The sequence below is a fragment of the Oryza glaberrima genome, chromosome 8 (assembly GCF_000147395.1).
Source record: "Oryza glaberrima chromosome 8, OglaRS2, whole genome shotgun sequence".
Classification (NCBI taxonomy): domain Eukaryota; kingdom Viridiplantae; phylum Streptophyta; class Magnoliopsida; order Poales; family Poaceae; genus Oryza; species Oryza glaberrima.
The window spans coordinates 8,758,830-8,775,195 of NC_068333.1; the positions used below are offsets into that span (position 1 = coordinate 8,758,830).

Sequence of the window (16,366 nt, forward strand, 5' to 3'; positions counted from 1 at the left end):
GTCTTGTAGGATCATAAATGGTATTTCCCGCTCCAAAAGCTAGCCAATGAGGTGAGGGGCTCCCCACTTATATATTAGGTCACTTGCCCTTCCACAACCAATGTAGGACTATTCAACAAACTCCTCCTCACACATTGGTGTCCCTCAGCCGTTCACTGCCCCTTCACCGTTATCCCCACAGTCAAGCTAGCCAATGAGGTGAAGGGTCCCCCACTTATATATTAAGTCATTATTTGTCCTTCCACAACCAATAGTGAGACTATTCAACAATCACCCCATTCACACATTAGTGTCTCTTAACCATTCACGCCCTATGGTCCCTCAGGTCCCTCAGGCACCTACGGTCCATCAGAGCTTCACACACTTTGTCTCTCGAGTCAGAGATGTTGACCTAGTCAGGCTCTGATACCAAATTTAATATCGTAAATAGCCTTTCTCACCCCAAAAGCTAGCTAATGAGGTGAGAGACTCTCTCACTTATATATTAGGTTCCTTACCCTTCCACAACCAATGTGAGACTATCCAACAACTACCTGAATCGTCGGGCCATGGATCCGCCCCTAGACTGAACAAGCTAGTCATCCCTCGAGCAAAAGAAAAGAACAATACATGTTATTCCATCATTTGTAATATTTTTGGAATTCATTTGCATTCTCAACTTCTTTAATTTTCAAAGGGCTCTTGCCCCTTGGTATATGGTCCAAATTAATCATTTTTAAAACCTAAGCTTCGAAACAAAATTAATGATTGTACACGACCACATGGGTCAAACTAAATAAATATAAAGGTTGTTCGATTGTAAATATTATGATAATTACTAGTGCTAACTCGAGGTCCAAGCACAATAATTAACTGATACCGACATAATACAAAACAGTTCATTGTTACATTACTGGTTTGTATTCAAATCAAGTTCAAACAAACAAGAAGCATTTGTGTTGCCCAACAAATTAAGACAGGAGTGTACCTCGTTGACCTCGTTCTCCGTAATTTACAGCTTCTGTTCCAAAGCTTCCAATACGATAATAACCTGAAACGATGCATCGTGAAAGAAACATATATACATCGATCTCCCAAGCTTTGTCGGATCTCTGTGCATCTCGTCGATTTCGCTCCTGTCAGAGTACTTTTTTTTTACCCTGCATATTTCTCTAGGACTTCATCACCTTTCGTGTCTTGCGCCAGTCAATGAATTGTTTTGTACTGTGTCGTTCAGAGACAAAAAAAAAAAAAATCTAACTCCTGCAGAAAATTGTTCGCGAAATTTAATTTCAAGATCTGTACGTTCTGATGATGCTACAATTTTCTAGTTTTAGAATATCAGAATGCTAATTAACTAAGGTTTCATAGCTGCATTATGAGAAACCGGACTGATTTAGGACACCATAGTACTCGTTCCGTCCCATAAAGAGTCCATTCCTAGCATCATAGGAGAAATTAGTAGAGAGTAGAAATTAGTGGAGAGTGAGAATGACTGTTCTTCATCATTGAAAAAAGTAGTAAGGGTGATAGGTAGGTAAAGAGTATTAAAGGAATAAAACTTCTCGTTTTACACGATGAGAATAGGTGGGAGGGTAGAAGTTGGTTTTTTGTCGGACAAAATTCAAATTCCATAAGTTGAGTTTTTTTTTTGGACGGAGGGAGTATATACTACCTACAGTCGGAATATTTGACTAATGCTACTGTGATTAGTGGGACTGGCATCAAACTTTTTAACATATTTTTTATTAGCATATTGTCCTTGAATTTGTTGCAGCGGGTCATTAACCTGTTATTTCTCTCTTTCTTATATACCATTTTTAATTTATGTATATTTTTTTACTGGCACGTTGGCCCTCTGGACTCACATTATCCTTTTATTTTTCAAGAAAGTAGGAAATTAGTGAAGTTGGCAAGGCGCTCTAGCTCTCCACGCTGCTATTTTTTTCTTTTCAAAATCGTAAGAGGTGATGGTGTAGATTTACCACTCATTATTACCACTACTATATTTGGAGTATATATAGATTTCTTTCCGCAAACTAAACGAGTTGGTAGGGTTGGTGGTAGATTTACCACTTATCATCACTGCTATTCCGTTTTAAGAAATAGAGATTTGACCAGTACTCTGCTGAAAATAAGGTTGATTTTTTGTGAAATTCATGTGTTTTAACGGGGCCACAGTTTATATGAAAACTAGCTCTTTTTAATTATAGTAGAAAGAGTCAATTTTACTTTGAGTCACCTTTTATTATTATTGTTTCACTTTGGATCACCCTTCAACTAACGTTTTCACTTTGGACCGAGTAATTTTACACTTGTGGTACTTTGGACCACCATCAACTCTTAATTTTATCCATCCATATTCAATTTGTCATACGTCAAAGAAACGAGCACATACGACTGAGGGAATTTATTGACGGATAGGTGCTGGCGTACTCATGTTTGAGAAAAGAGTCGGGGTGATCCAAAATAAAACAAAGACAAAATTATCTGATTCAAAGTATTGGTTAAAGGGTGGTCTAGAGCGAAATATTGATAATAAAAGATATCCCGAAGTGAAATTTATTCTATAATGATAACTAAAAGTATCATATATACTATTCTATCTAGTTAAAAAGACGAATGATGCCGGTGCCCTAATCATCTCCGGTTCTCATAATGCAGTTATATATGCATCCTCAGTTTGTATTCTCTGATATTCTAAAACTAAGAAAATTGTAACATCATAAGAACAAATCTTGAATTTAAATTTCGCCAAGAAAAATAAGGAAACAGAGGCCGGATGTTTGCTGAGCTGCATGATGTTGATTCAATCACCATTATCAATCTCAACTACAATTAATTAATATCCGTCTGCATCTGGGAGTTTCTATGCTGATCAAACGGAAAAAAAGAATTAAGTTTCTATGCTGATCTCATATCAATGATCCAAAAGGGATCACATAGTTGTTGCATTTTCTTGTGTTATTTGTGCTATTAAATGTTTATACGAATAACAAAAGGAGCTGAGATCTGGTGTGGTACTATTTTAAGTAGCACCTCCAGCTAGATTTCGTAGCACCAAATCCTTGTCAGTACAACTTTATTAGTACTTGCCATGTGCACAGCTCTACCTTATTTTTATCATATAGAGTTAGTAGCCTGGTTTTATTTAATTAATTACCTGGAAATCTACCGGCAGCTATTGCTAATAACAAATATTTAGGTGCTCTATTACATTGTTTTCCCTTCATGGCTTCATGCATGGGATAATCTTCACCACAATTAATTGTTGCATTGTCAAACCTAAAAGTTCTGTTGATTTTCGCAACTAATTTGATGGAGAAAAGATATGACAAATTAATATATATCTGTTGCTTCAACAGTGTTCCAGAAAAAATAATTTCAGTGCTTGTCTGGTTGTTTCTGCTTAATCACATTCTACTTTTTGACAAAATTATAACTGATATGTTGGGATCTAGTTTTATTGGTTAAGCAGTAAAATTTGGACTATATTAAACACCCAATTATGTGGTCACCAGCACTTCTTTTTTTAACAAACCAGAAGATATGCACATACTGTACACACTGCATCACACAAGCATGCGAAAAGCTCATCAGTGCATCCTTGAGCACACATCCAAACAGATCAGACCAGGCTAAAAATGTAAACCTTACAATGTTATAACTATATATTCATTTTCAATAGGAAAAAGTACGAATTACCCCCCTGAACTATCATGGTCGTCTGATTTACCCCCCTAAACTCGAAAACCAGACATTGCTCACCCTGAACTTTCAATACCGGACAAATTACCCCCCTCAACCGAATCTAGAGCGGTTTTGTCCTACGTGGCATACACGTGGTAATCCAGTCAGCATTTTATTTTTTAAAATAGTGGGACCCACCTGTCATATCTTATCTTCCCCTCTTCCTCTTCCTTTTCTTCTCTCTCGGGCTCAGAGCATATATGCACGGCGAGCGGCGGCGCTCGGGGGCGGATGGGCAATTGTCGCGCGGGGGCCGGCGATGGGCGGCGGGCCGCGGCGTGCTGGGGCGGACAGGCGGTCGGCGCGCGTGGGCCGGCGGAGGAACGCGGGGAGGGCGCGGCGGCAACGGGCGGCGCTAAGGAGGCCAGGAGGGTGTTGGAGGCGGCGGAGAGAGGTCAACGGGATCCACGGCCTCCCTCTCTCTCTCTCTCTCTCTCTCTTTCTCAGGCAGGCAGCCAAGCGGCGCACGTGGCACGGTGGGCGGCGCCGAGGAGGGCATTGGAGGCGGTGCGCTACGGCGACGAGTTCGCTGCCCATCCACGTCGTCCCCATCGACCGTCATCGTGGTCAACCGGAGCCACACATCCGCGCCAACGATTTCCCCTCCCCGGCCGTCGCGCCCACCGCTACTCGCCGCCGGCCAGAGTGACCTAGCCATGCGCACCGCCACTCGCCACCCAGCTCCGCCCTCCGCCACCGCGTTTGCAGAGGAGCGGGAGGCAGGCGACGGAGATGGCGAGGCGGCTGGAGAGCGCGGTGTTGTTGACGAGCACGAGGTCCTGGAGCGTGGGAGGGAGCCACCACTTGAGCGGCGGGAACGGCCGCGCGTAGACGAAGAGGCTGTGTAGGCGCGGGAAGGAGGCGGGAGGAGGCCGGACGTGAGGAGCGTGGCGGAGGCAGAGGCGGAGGGCGCTGCGCTGCTCGGGTTGACGGAGAAGTCGGAAACGTAGCCGAGCGAGATGCCGACGACGTGGGACGCGTCGTCGTCGTCGCACAACACGCCATGCGAGCCGGCGAGGCAGAGGTCGTCAGGGAAGCCAGCAAGTTTCCCCCTTCCCTTCTCTGCTTCTCTCGTTGATGCGGTGGAGGCGGCGAACGGTCCGTCGTCCTGGTCGTCGGCATCGTGGCCGTCCAACCACGTCCGCCAGCGAACGCAGAGCAAGCTCGGGCGACCGGCGATGGAGGCAGCGAGTTCGGGCGGTCGGCGGTGGAGGCGAAGGCAGAGCGCGTCGCGTTCGCCGTAGCCGCGTGCTCTCTCTGCTCACCGAGAGAGAGGCAGAGAAGGAGGAGAGAAAAAAAGCTGACAAGTGGGGCCCCACTGTATTTTTATTTGTTTTTGCTGACTGTATCGCCACGTGTGTGCCACGTAGACTGAAAACTGCTTCGAACCATGTTAGGGGGGTAATTTGTGCGGTCTTAAGAGTTTGGGGTGTTAAATATCCGGTTTTCGAGTTTAGGGGGGTAAATCGGACGACCGCGATAGTTAGGGGGGTAATTCGTACTTTTTCCTTTTCAATATAAGCACTTCAACTTGTTGTGCATAGCTCACAACTGGCTAGGTAAACCTATATATATAGGCAATATCATGTGTCTGATTGGTACTACTACTACGACTGATAAGCCATAAAAATACAAAGTAACTAAGAATCATTTATGAGTAAAACTTTTGTATTAGCATTATTCGTAGTTTAAAAGAAAAATGCAAATAAACTACGATAAAACCCCATAAATCAGCTAGAAATTTAAGCTTAAATTTTAAATTTTTACCTTCGGTTGGTTCCTAAATAAACATGCATGGATTTTATGTACTCCCTCTACTGTAAACTATAAATATTTCTTTTCTGACTACTAGTTAAATATCTTCTCTTTGCTATGGATAAAAAATATATATATTAATGTATTACCCTTTTTTATAGCGAATATTCATCTTAATCTAATTTTGTATGTGGCTACCCATTCATGTTTGATATTTTTTTAATATTAAAAAGTTGAAGGGGTAACTTGTGAAATTTATAATGGAAGTAGGTAGGGTGGCTGATTCAATACTGCGCCACCACTACCTTCTTTTGATGTATCTTTAAAAATACTTATATTTTAGAAAAAAAAAAGGTATAATTCATTGACTCAGCCGTAAAGCCGTATATAAGAGATAAAATACTCCCTTTATGGACAGCTTCAACTAAACCTTAACCCTAAGTCCTTAACAACCTATCTAGCTTCTAAAGTATTTGAGGACGTGATTTATGTGCATGGATAATTCTTTTCTGTAAGTACAAAGTATATGACACAATACTTGGATTGCTGCTAAACATGTCGTGAAAAATTTATAATTAACTCACTGTAAAAACACTATGAGTAAATCTTTAAACTATATCAAAATTTATATAGGTAAACTTACTTGTTTGAGCTACTGCTTATAATGCTCAACCAACTTTGAGTTTCAAGGAACATAATTTTGAGTAAATTGCATTTTAGGCCATATATTTTGACCATTGTCGTGGGTTGGACTAGGTCTTAGCCAAGGTTTTCACTTTGGACCACATAATATTGCCATTTGTTTCACCTTACACCACCCTCTCGTCTTCCCCCAAATCAAACAGCCCATCGCTGATGCCATCTGATCACTCTCGAGCATGGGACAATATCAGTGGCATTGGTGCACCACGCTCGAGCTAATAGATATCGGCCTCAACTCAATGAAGCAAATAAAGAAGAGAATTAGGAAACACCACTCCAATATGAAACTTGTGCAAAAATACCTAGTGCAAAGTGACAGTATTGGCTTACCCCTAACCCAACTTGCAACTCTGGTAATAAGATGTGGCCCAATATGCAATTCACTCTTTTCTTTTATTGTTGTTACTGTTGGCTTATTAGGAATATCAAAAGTAAAATGAGTGAATTGTATTTTCTTTACATTTTATTACCAAAATTTCATCTTGAACTACACTTTTAGCTATTTTTTTTCATATTGGAATAGGTTATTTTGCATTTGTTGTACTTTTGACCATACTGGATCTTTTCTCGAGCACATGCTCATACAACAGCAATCTTCCTCCTCTTATGCATAGGCCACCTTTTGCTAGAGGAGAGTGTAGATATGACTAGAAAAAAGAATAGGATAATCTAAAGTACAAAAAAAATAATCTTACATAGTATAAAGTGGATATATATATTAAAGGATGGTTCAAATAAAGCTTTAGTAATAAAGGCACTCTCTCTATCCCAAATATAGCAGAGGGGCATTTTAGAGATATTAAGGATTGGAAAGAAATGTCTAAAATACTTATTAATGCATGGTAGAGGGTACCGATGAGAATAAAATACTTATTAATGTATGGGAGGGGTTGCTGGTGTTGAAGGTCGGTGAGGTGATGGGGCCTATGGTAGCCGTGGAGTAAAATCACCTTTTATATACCCTAGATATATATTTGAGATAACATTTAAATTTTAATTAGCTATATTTTAGGATGAAGATTATCTTAAAAAATATTTTAGGATGAAGAGAGCAGTAGAAACTGCAATTCACTTAAGGCCATGTTTAGTTCAGGGGTGAAAAGTTTCTGGGTGTCACATTGGATATACAGACATACATTTGAAGTTTAAATGTAGTCTAATAACAAAACAAATTATAGATTCCGCCTGTAAACCGCGAGACGAATTTATTAAGCCTAATTAATTCGTCATTAGCAAATGTTTACTGTAGCACCACATTGTCAAATCATGGCGCAATTAGGCATAATGATTCGTCTCGCAATTTACACATAATCTGGGTAATTAATTTTTTTTTATATTTAATACTTTATGTATATGTCCAAATATTTAATATGACAAGATGAAAAGTTTTGTTTTAAACAGGGTAAAACAAAAAATAAAGTCCCGTCTCAAAATTAGTTTTTTTCCATGGGTTACGTGTTCTCAACTTACAAACCATAGCCATAAAATTGCATTCCAAACGTGTCCAAGCCAAACAGATCCTAAATATACGCTGCTTACAGGAGAAAATAATCATCCGTACGAGGAAAGAATAGTCACGCATTATCTCTGTTTTGGCAGCAAATTGTCAGTCCTGCAGACGTGCCCACTCAAGGAGCAGCAGGTCAAAGATTTCAGACATTCACACCAACCGAGCCGGACAGGCATAAATTACTCATCCGCGCCATTGCACCATCAAATGTTCCCCCCCACAAATGCTATAGTATTTTTTTTGCCCCCTTATTATGCTATGGTCACAGTCATTTTCTTACCCTTGTAAGCGCCATTTAGATTAATGGAGCTGCTGACCTGCATGTCAAGGCCTAGCACGGTGTCGGTTCGGACTCATCCTCTGTGGCTAGTTACTACGGGTGATCCTCACGTTCATCAACAATTTTTATTATCGGGCACTTGTATAACAAGGCTAATTTGGAACATAGGTGTCAACCTCACAGATATAGTGTACATGCTCCAATACCCTTATAAAATTACACCTAGGCTAGGAGACACAAGGCGCCAGCTCATTCCTCTCCGCTAGGGAGTTCCACATGACAAGACCCATGTAGAAAGCTAATATCACTTATATTATAGGACGGATTGTTTAGCTAAAACCTCTTATATTATAGGATGAAGGGATTAGCTGGAAAATACTAATCATCCTGGAATTCTGGATTGCTTGGGACTAAAAGCTTGGCTATGGGCTGCAGGCTCGCGGCTAAGGGCCGATTATGAGGACGCTTAGAATCCAAAATGTGATCGTGCGCGGGGCAGCTAAGGTCATGCAAGGACTTCTCAGGAGGTGACACATGGCAGTGCACGGTGCATGCAGCTCGAGCCTGCCCACATGAGGACTGTGCCAGGGAGGCGACGCATGGCGAAAATAAACAATAATCGAGCACAGTAATAAATCAATTTAATTCCCATATGACATGAAAAAATTCCCACCACTCCAATATATTTTTAACCAAATTTAAGTAAAAAAAAGACACTAAAGGTGCCTCCTATTTTTTTTTCATCTTAGGCTAATCACTGAGAACGGATATGCAATGCACGCCATTACTTTATAAAGTGCACATTATATCAACATATTTGCACACAAAAAATTCATACTGGCTAGTGAGTACAAATCTATTTACACCTTTTGTCCCGCTTTCATAATAGCATGTGTAGCCATCAAGTTTGTTAGTGTTGTTAAGCAAGGAATTATATTGTCCCATTGGTATGATTACTGATGCACTTGGGTGTGTGCCAAAGCATAATCAAGTAAAGTATCGATTTGCAAAAGTAGAAAAGAAAAGAATATGTATGAGTACACGTTAAGTTTATGTTTGGTAAAAACACAAGTGAGTTGGTTTTGACCTTAGCCTAGTGATCATAGATGAGGCGAAGCGAGCATTTGCCATTTTTAAAGTATACCGGTCTGTCTTTAAAATGTGCTCATAAAAAAGAGTGGGTATAAGCGTATGTATTTGTGCTGTGTTTTTATTTTTTAAAAAAGAAAAAAAATCATATATCAGAGAGGTAGGAGTTGGATGTCCATGTTTGATGCTAGAATTTTACAATTTATTCAGAATTTGAGCTGTAATTTAATGAAACTCAAGTAGTAAATATATACATTGTAAATAGACCTAACCTGTATGTGAATTAGCTTCATCTACCAATTCATTTCTTGTAGTAACATCTATCCAAGCAGTCACTTTTGTAGATCTGAATTAATAACTAAATAATTTGTACTACCGTATGGACCAGGTCTACCTATCATCTCCTACTATTACCTAATTTATTAATGAATCCGTAGTCGTTGCGGCAATGTAGGAACGAATTATATTCACGGTTAGATGCGTTTGTAAGTACAGATAATAGTACAATGAAATTATCATTACTATCTATATGGATTGATTTGAAATGCGTCCTAGGGGTTAGTTGAGAATCAAATTAATGGCCACGCATATCTCATTTGCTATGAACTAGACATTTCAATTTGGTGGTTACCAGTGTTGCCTTTTGAATTAATTAAATTCTGTGGAGATTTTGGCTGGCACATAGACATGCTTAATTCCTTTTGATCGTCTTGTTATTCTCATGTTTTGTCTTGACATGTTTGGAGTGTAGCAGGAGGCCATGATTTGAGATGTTGGGATCCTGAGGGGCAGAGATTCTAACAACTGGACCATGTACAACCTTGCTCTCCAGATACCTTGTGAGTATACGTACATTTTGCGTAGTGACAATGACTCCGAATTTGAAATTTGAAATTAATTAATTAAGGGTAGAATTAATTAGTTTGTCAGTGACAGAGATCAAGGTTGTCATTAGCCATAAAGGACCATCAAGGTCAGTTATTTACCCTAGGAGTACACTCCTGATCTGTCAAATTTGTAATGGAACATCATATCCATTAGTATTACCACACTATAATCATATCCATTAATACTATAATAATTACTTTTTGGTAAACAGATAAAGTGACTGTAAAATGTCCATCCTACCCTCGTGGCTGCTTCGAGTTGGCGGCCGGGTGTTGTGTGTACGCATCTTCTCCATGTAATTAAAAATGAATCGGTCAAAGGAAAATTTAAAACAATTGGCTTGAACACGTCCAATATATTAAGTTCAGTTCCTAGGCCACCAGAAATTTTTGAACAACTCTCCCTGGATTATGGTACCTGGGGAAATTGTAAACAAGGATTAGTACCTAGCTAGTTACCTAACCACTTTGATCCATTCTTGTCATAATAATCAAAGGCAAGACTAGTATAAATAACAGTAATTAATTCATGGTTGACAGTGACAAATACGGACAAGCGGTGTGCCAAAACAGCTTGGACACGAAAGCACATTGTATTGGAAGTAGCTCTCACCTCTCATGGTGAAAGAAAAAGAAAAACAATTTGCAAGTTGTGCCAAACAGGTAGTATGATACAGAAAACATGCAATGTACCATATGTACTAGTACTGGTTAGTTGGCCACAAAAGCACACTACTGAGACCACTTTTAATTAATTGAACAACTCTGTACCCAGCGAAGAGTAGCTTTGATCTGATCCTGATGGCTTAACTAATCACAATTTGGCCAGTTCCTGCCTTCCTGCCTGCCCTTTACTAACTTTTTTTTAAGGATAATTGCCCTTTTACTACTGTTCTAGTCATACTCTTCCCATGATTGCACTTAATTAGGATGGACGGACACTACATCTCCCCATAAATCACGACGCTAATCCGCGCAAAATGCCTAGGTTTATGATGTTGACAGGAGATCAGCCACGCGGTTACTCTTCCTTTTGTTGCAAAAAAAAAAAAACCCCCTAATCTCTTTGCTTGTAGCCAGGTAACACTAGTACAACACCGGTCAGACCACATCAGACGAGATTTTCGAGCAATTTCCGGCACTAAATTTGTCCGAATTTTAGCTGAAAAGTTGTGGGTTTGTGCCTGGATCAGTCACTCACTTGTGCTCTACACAAGCAGAAAAAGCACAATGATCAGGAGTGGAGCGCATGCTTGATAGCGATTTCGATGCAGGGTTGGTCAAGAAAGCGATTTGATTTGTGTGTGATTTTTTTTTTAATTTTCTCTTCAGTGATGGCCTCTCAAAAGGCTATCACACTGGCAGCCAGGCATGGCCGAGAGCATAATTAATACTTAGAGATAGCGTAACCCGGAGAAGAAGAGCCAAAATTATTAAGAAAAAAAATAAAAAAGGTGAAAAAAAAGCACTACTAGCAAAGGAGTTGAGTAAAGAAGAGCCATCTGCCATGCAATGGCAGTGCAGGTGCAGCAGGGGTGATAAAAACTGGAAAAAAGTTGGAACATAATGATGGTATGGAACACACTTTAATCTTCTAAACAGTGATTATTAGCACACTTTCAGGACAGTGCAGGGTTTTGCAGCTGCAATCATGTCAATGAATGAGTGAGTAGTATTGCTGTCTTTCTTTTTCTTAATTTTTGACAGCTTATTTGAACATGTAGTACTAGGAAGCAGTATTAAAGGTGTTCCATGTTTGCTTAAGTATACTACATTGTTCAATAACAGTGGGCAGAGACAGCAAAGGACCAGGACTGCTGCTGCTGCTTAATTGCCATTTCTCTTGCAAAACAAGCACATTGATGAGAGAGAGCTATCTTCCATGTGTCATGACTCAATGGTAGTAGTAACATTGTTAGTAAGGAGCAGGTGTAGCAAAGCTGTATTGCAACATCTCAACAAGTGGAAGAACAAAAAAGAAACAAAAAAAGAAGAAAAAGATATATCCCAGCAGAGGAGAGCAGGGCATGGCAATGCAGTGAAGCTCCACTATGCCAAAACAACTAAGGAGCTCACTGCCTACACTTGCTTTTCAATACCCCAAAAACACTAGTAGTAATATCATTTCAGTCCTGCTCTGCTACCTTAGGCTCAATGTCCTTGAGCAGGCCAACGATCTGCTGCATGGCCGGCCTCTTGGAGGGGAGCTCCGCGGTGCAGAGGTAGGCGATCCTCAGGGCCTCCTCCATCTGCCTCTCCAGCCCGGTGTCGCGGATCTTTGGGTCGATGATGCCCGACCCGAGGTTCGCCTTCACCATCGCCCTAGTCCAGTTCACCAGGCTGGCTTCCTTCTGGCCGGGGTAGTCGTCCCCCAGTGGCTTCTTGCCAGTGATCAGCTCGAACAGCACGACGCCGAAGCTGTAGACATCGGACTTTGCTGTCGCCATGGCGTTCTCCGAGTCGGAGAACTCCGGTGGGGCGTAGCCTGGGGAATGGTGCAGCAGGTTGTTGTCCGTGCTGGTCCCGGCGATCATTGACAGCCCGAAGTCAGACAGCCTAGGCTCCATCCCACAGTCGAAGTAGATGCTGCTCGCCTTCACGTCACGGTGGACGATCTGAGGGATGCAGCCGTGGTGCAGGAATGCCAGTGCCCTCGCGGCGCCTAATGCAATCTTGTGCCGGAACATCCATGTCGCGGTACCCTCTGGTGTGATGTTTTCGGTGGCAACACCGCCATTGTTGTCTTCCCATGTGTCAGTGCTCCAATCCTCAGTGGTCTGGACTCCTAGAGGCAAGTCATGAAGTAGGTTGTGCAGATTGCCGTTCTCCATGTACTCGTAGATGGCGATTCTCTGCTCCCCTGCTAAGCAGTAACCAGTCAAAGGAACCAAATTAGGATGTTTGATCCGTCCCAGCCGCTCAAGCTCTCTTGCAGCATCTTGGTCAGCCATTGCCGAACCATGGACCAACACCTTCACAGCAACCTGAATTCCACCAGGGAGAAATCCCCTGTACACCGGCCCAAATCTCCCCTCTGCCAGCAGAGTTCCCCTATCAAAATTTGACGTCGCTGCCAAGAGATCGGCGAAAGTGAAACTCAGCAAGGGCTTCTCAAAGATGACAACTGGGACAGATGTTGCGACCTTCACATCGGCAACCCATGTTGTCGAGTCGGTCTGGAATGCAAATGGGCCTGAAACCCCTGGTTCCTCCTTGAATGACACCTGCTTGACAGCAGGCAGCACATCACCCCTCTTCCTCCGCCGCCGACATGCAACTGCCACGCAGAGCAGACCAAGAACCGAGAAGAAGAGCGAAAGCACAATGGCCAACGCCAACTTCATCCCCTTGCGTTTGCCCCCACTTCTCTGGATACGGTCAGGATTCACGGCAATCGGACAATCATTCCTGGACCTAGCAAAGGCAGCTGCAAACGCCTCGGGAGAGAGCTCGGAGGCGCAAACGGTGAGGTTGTTGTATGAGAAGTTGAACCGCTCCATGGACACCAACTTCTTCACTAATGCCACAGGGATCTCCCCAGTGAGGTTGTTCACCGACAAGTCCAGCACCTGCAGGCGAATCGAGCTCAAGTCTGGCACTACTCCACTGATATTGTTCCGCGACAAATCGAGCACCTTCAATCTAGACAATTGGGAAGACAACTCCCTAGGAATTTGCCCATGCAACCCGGTGCTCGACAAATTGACAAACTCCAATCCAGAGATCTCACCCATGGACACCAGCAAATTTGCCACGGACAACTGGTTGAATGCAAGATTCAAATGCTTCAGGTTCCGAAACCTGTTGCCAACACTGAATTCCCCGGTAAGCTCATTGCCTGATAAATCGAGGTATGCCAAAGATGAGCCTGCATATCCACTGCTAAAGTTTAGCCCCGAGAAGCTGTTGTTGCTGAGGTCTATCACCTTCATCTGCTCATGGAACGCTCTGATGACGGAGCCCCGGAGCCTGTTCCCGGACAGGTTGAGGTAGGACAGTGACCGTAGCGGCGAGAGGTCCGGCAAGTCGCCGTCCAGCGCATTGCCGGAGAGATCCATGGAGGAGAGGTTGGTCCAGCCAGAGATGACGGTGCCGAGGAGCTGGCCCTGGAACAGGTTGTGGCTGGCGTCGAGCACCCGGAGCGCGGCGATGGAGCCGAGCGCCGGGGGCAGCGCGCCGGAGAAGGCGTTGTGGGAGACGTCGAGCACCTGGAGGGCGGCGAAGTTGACGATGTTGTTCGGGAGGTCCCCGCGGATGGCGTTGCGGGAGAGGTTGAGCTCCAGCAGCGAGGCGCCCACTTCCCACAGGTCGTTGGGGAGCGCGGCGAGGCGGTTGCCGCTGAGGTCAAGCGACCGCAGCCGCGCCAGCTTCCCGACGGTGTCCTCCGGGACGGCGCCCTCCAGCCCCATCCCGGCGGCCGAGAACTCCACCACCCGCCCCTCGCCGTCGCACGCCACCCCGGGCCACCCGCACACCGCCGCGCCCGACGCCGGCGCCGCCCGCCCCATCTTGGCGAAGAACCTCGACACGAAGTAGGCGTCCGTGTTCGGCTCCTGCGCCACCGCCGCCACCACGGCCACGGCCAAGAACAGCACCACCCGAGCACCCATGGCCGCCCGCCGCGGCGCTGCACGCGTACGGTGAGATCTTGGCGCTCGCGCCGCGCGTGCTAGCAAGAACCACCCACCAGCTGCTCGACCGGTTGTTGGCACGGAGCAAGCGACACCGGCGGCGGCGGTGGTGTCATGGGAGACAGCTCGGAAGCGGCAAGTGGCCGCTGCCCACCACCTCTCTCTCTCCTCTGGTTGGCAATGGCGAGCTAATGCGGTGGAGAGAGTATGGCTAGAGTGTGAAAGGGGAGAAGAGAGCAGGAGGAGGAGGTGGAGGGAAGAGAGGTCATAAATGGAGGGAGGTGGAGGGAGTAAATAGGGGAGTAAATTGGGGAGGAGGAGAGGGATTTTGTTTCAAATATAAAATAAAAAGAGGAGGGGGATTTTGCTTAAAAAAGTAAAGAGGAGAGGGATTTTGCTTTTTTTTTAAAAAAAAAAAAGAGGAGGGGAATTTGCATCCAAAACAAAAGGGAGGAAATGCTGGGGGAAGGATTGAATGTGGATGTAGGAAATATGGGTTTGGTGGTTATGATGCTTAAAAAAAAGAGGTGGATTTTGCTTAAAAAAGAAAAGAGAAGAGGGATTTTGCTTTAAAAGAAAAGGAGGGGAATTTGCATCAAAAACAAAAGGGAGGAAATGCTGGGGAAAGGATTGAATGTGGATCTAGGAAATATGGGGGTTTGGTGGTTATGATGATGGTGGTGGTGCAGCACTAGTGATGGAGTGGAGCAGTGTTGCAAAGGGTTTTTTTTTGTGGGCACAACTGCACAAGTATGGCTGGCCAGTGTGCAGGAGCAAGTGGAGTAGTTTGAGCAGTGGTGTGGTGCTGATGGGGGAGTGAGTATGTTTTTGCTGGAAAGGGATCTTATGACTTAACTGCTGTGCAGTTGAGTCACTGATATGTGGGCCATAGCAAAGTGGGACCCACATGTCAGTGCCTCAACTGCATGTGCAGTTAAGTCAGAGGATCTGCTTCCGTTTTTGCTAGGTAGGAAACCAAATAGGAAGAACTATATCACTATTCTCCTTTCATGTTTTGGATGGATATTGTTGATAATGCTACGGTACTAGTACTGCGAGTTAGTGACTATATTTGATCTTATCTATCCATTTTTATAATAGAGGGTTTATATCGAATGTTACCCTAAAATTAATTTTAGCAAGTACTTTCTATGTATAAACAATGGGCTTATACTGACAACCAGCTACAAGTATTTTAGTCATATTCACCCCAAATAGGATATGAGTGTATTTTTAAAAATACTTGTTTCAATGAATCTTTTATTTTGGACCAACTAGTATTTTTATTCTATTTTGAACCAAATCATTTAATAAATACTTAATGCTATGTTCCAAAAGGACTCATAAAAATATTTATTGAGAAAATGAATTAAAATCCAACCCTCTATACCCAAAACAGTGTACGCAACCATGTTTCTACACTAAATAACAACGGGGGAAATGATGCGTCATCATCCTTTTGTGGATATGACTGTAACTTTGTTCTCCTTGTGTACCGTATGAGGGAACGTAAACAACAAGAGAAACAAACTCACTATCTATCTGAAAGACACAACATATAATTATGTCGACCACAAACATCCTTTTTTTTTTCACTTAAGCAAAAATGAGTGCACAAGTGAACATGCTCTATTTTTTTTCATTATTAGGAAAACAACAAAAAAAACATAAAGAGAATCTCTACACGGTGTCATCGCATTTATTATTGAATTAGATAATCTCGTATAGCATAATGTGTAGACTAGCTAAAATATGTGGCATGTGCCACTTACATCAATGAGAA

At 43.1% G+C, this 16,366-nt stretch overlaps 1 protein-coding gene across 1 annotated transcript; it reads right to left on the reverse strand.

The window, feature by feature from the left end:
• Positions 1-11,842: 11,842 nt before the first annotated feature.
• LOC127782715 (probable LRR receptor-like serine/threonine-protein kinase At2g24230) lies at positions 11,843-14,856 on the reverse strand. The gene has a single exon (XM_052309983.1). It carries the CDS (start codon positions 14,560-14,562, stop codon positions 12,079-12,081), a length of 2,484 nt encoding a protein of 827 aa, XP_052165943.1. The 5' UTR covers positions 14,563-14,856; the 3' UTR covers positions 11,843-12,078.
• Between the last annotated feature and the right edge of the window lie 1,510 nt (positions 14,857-16,366).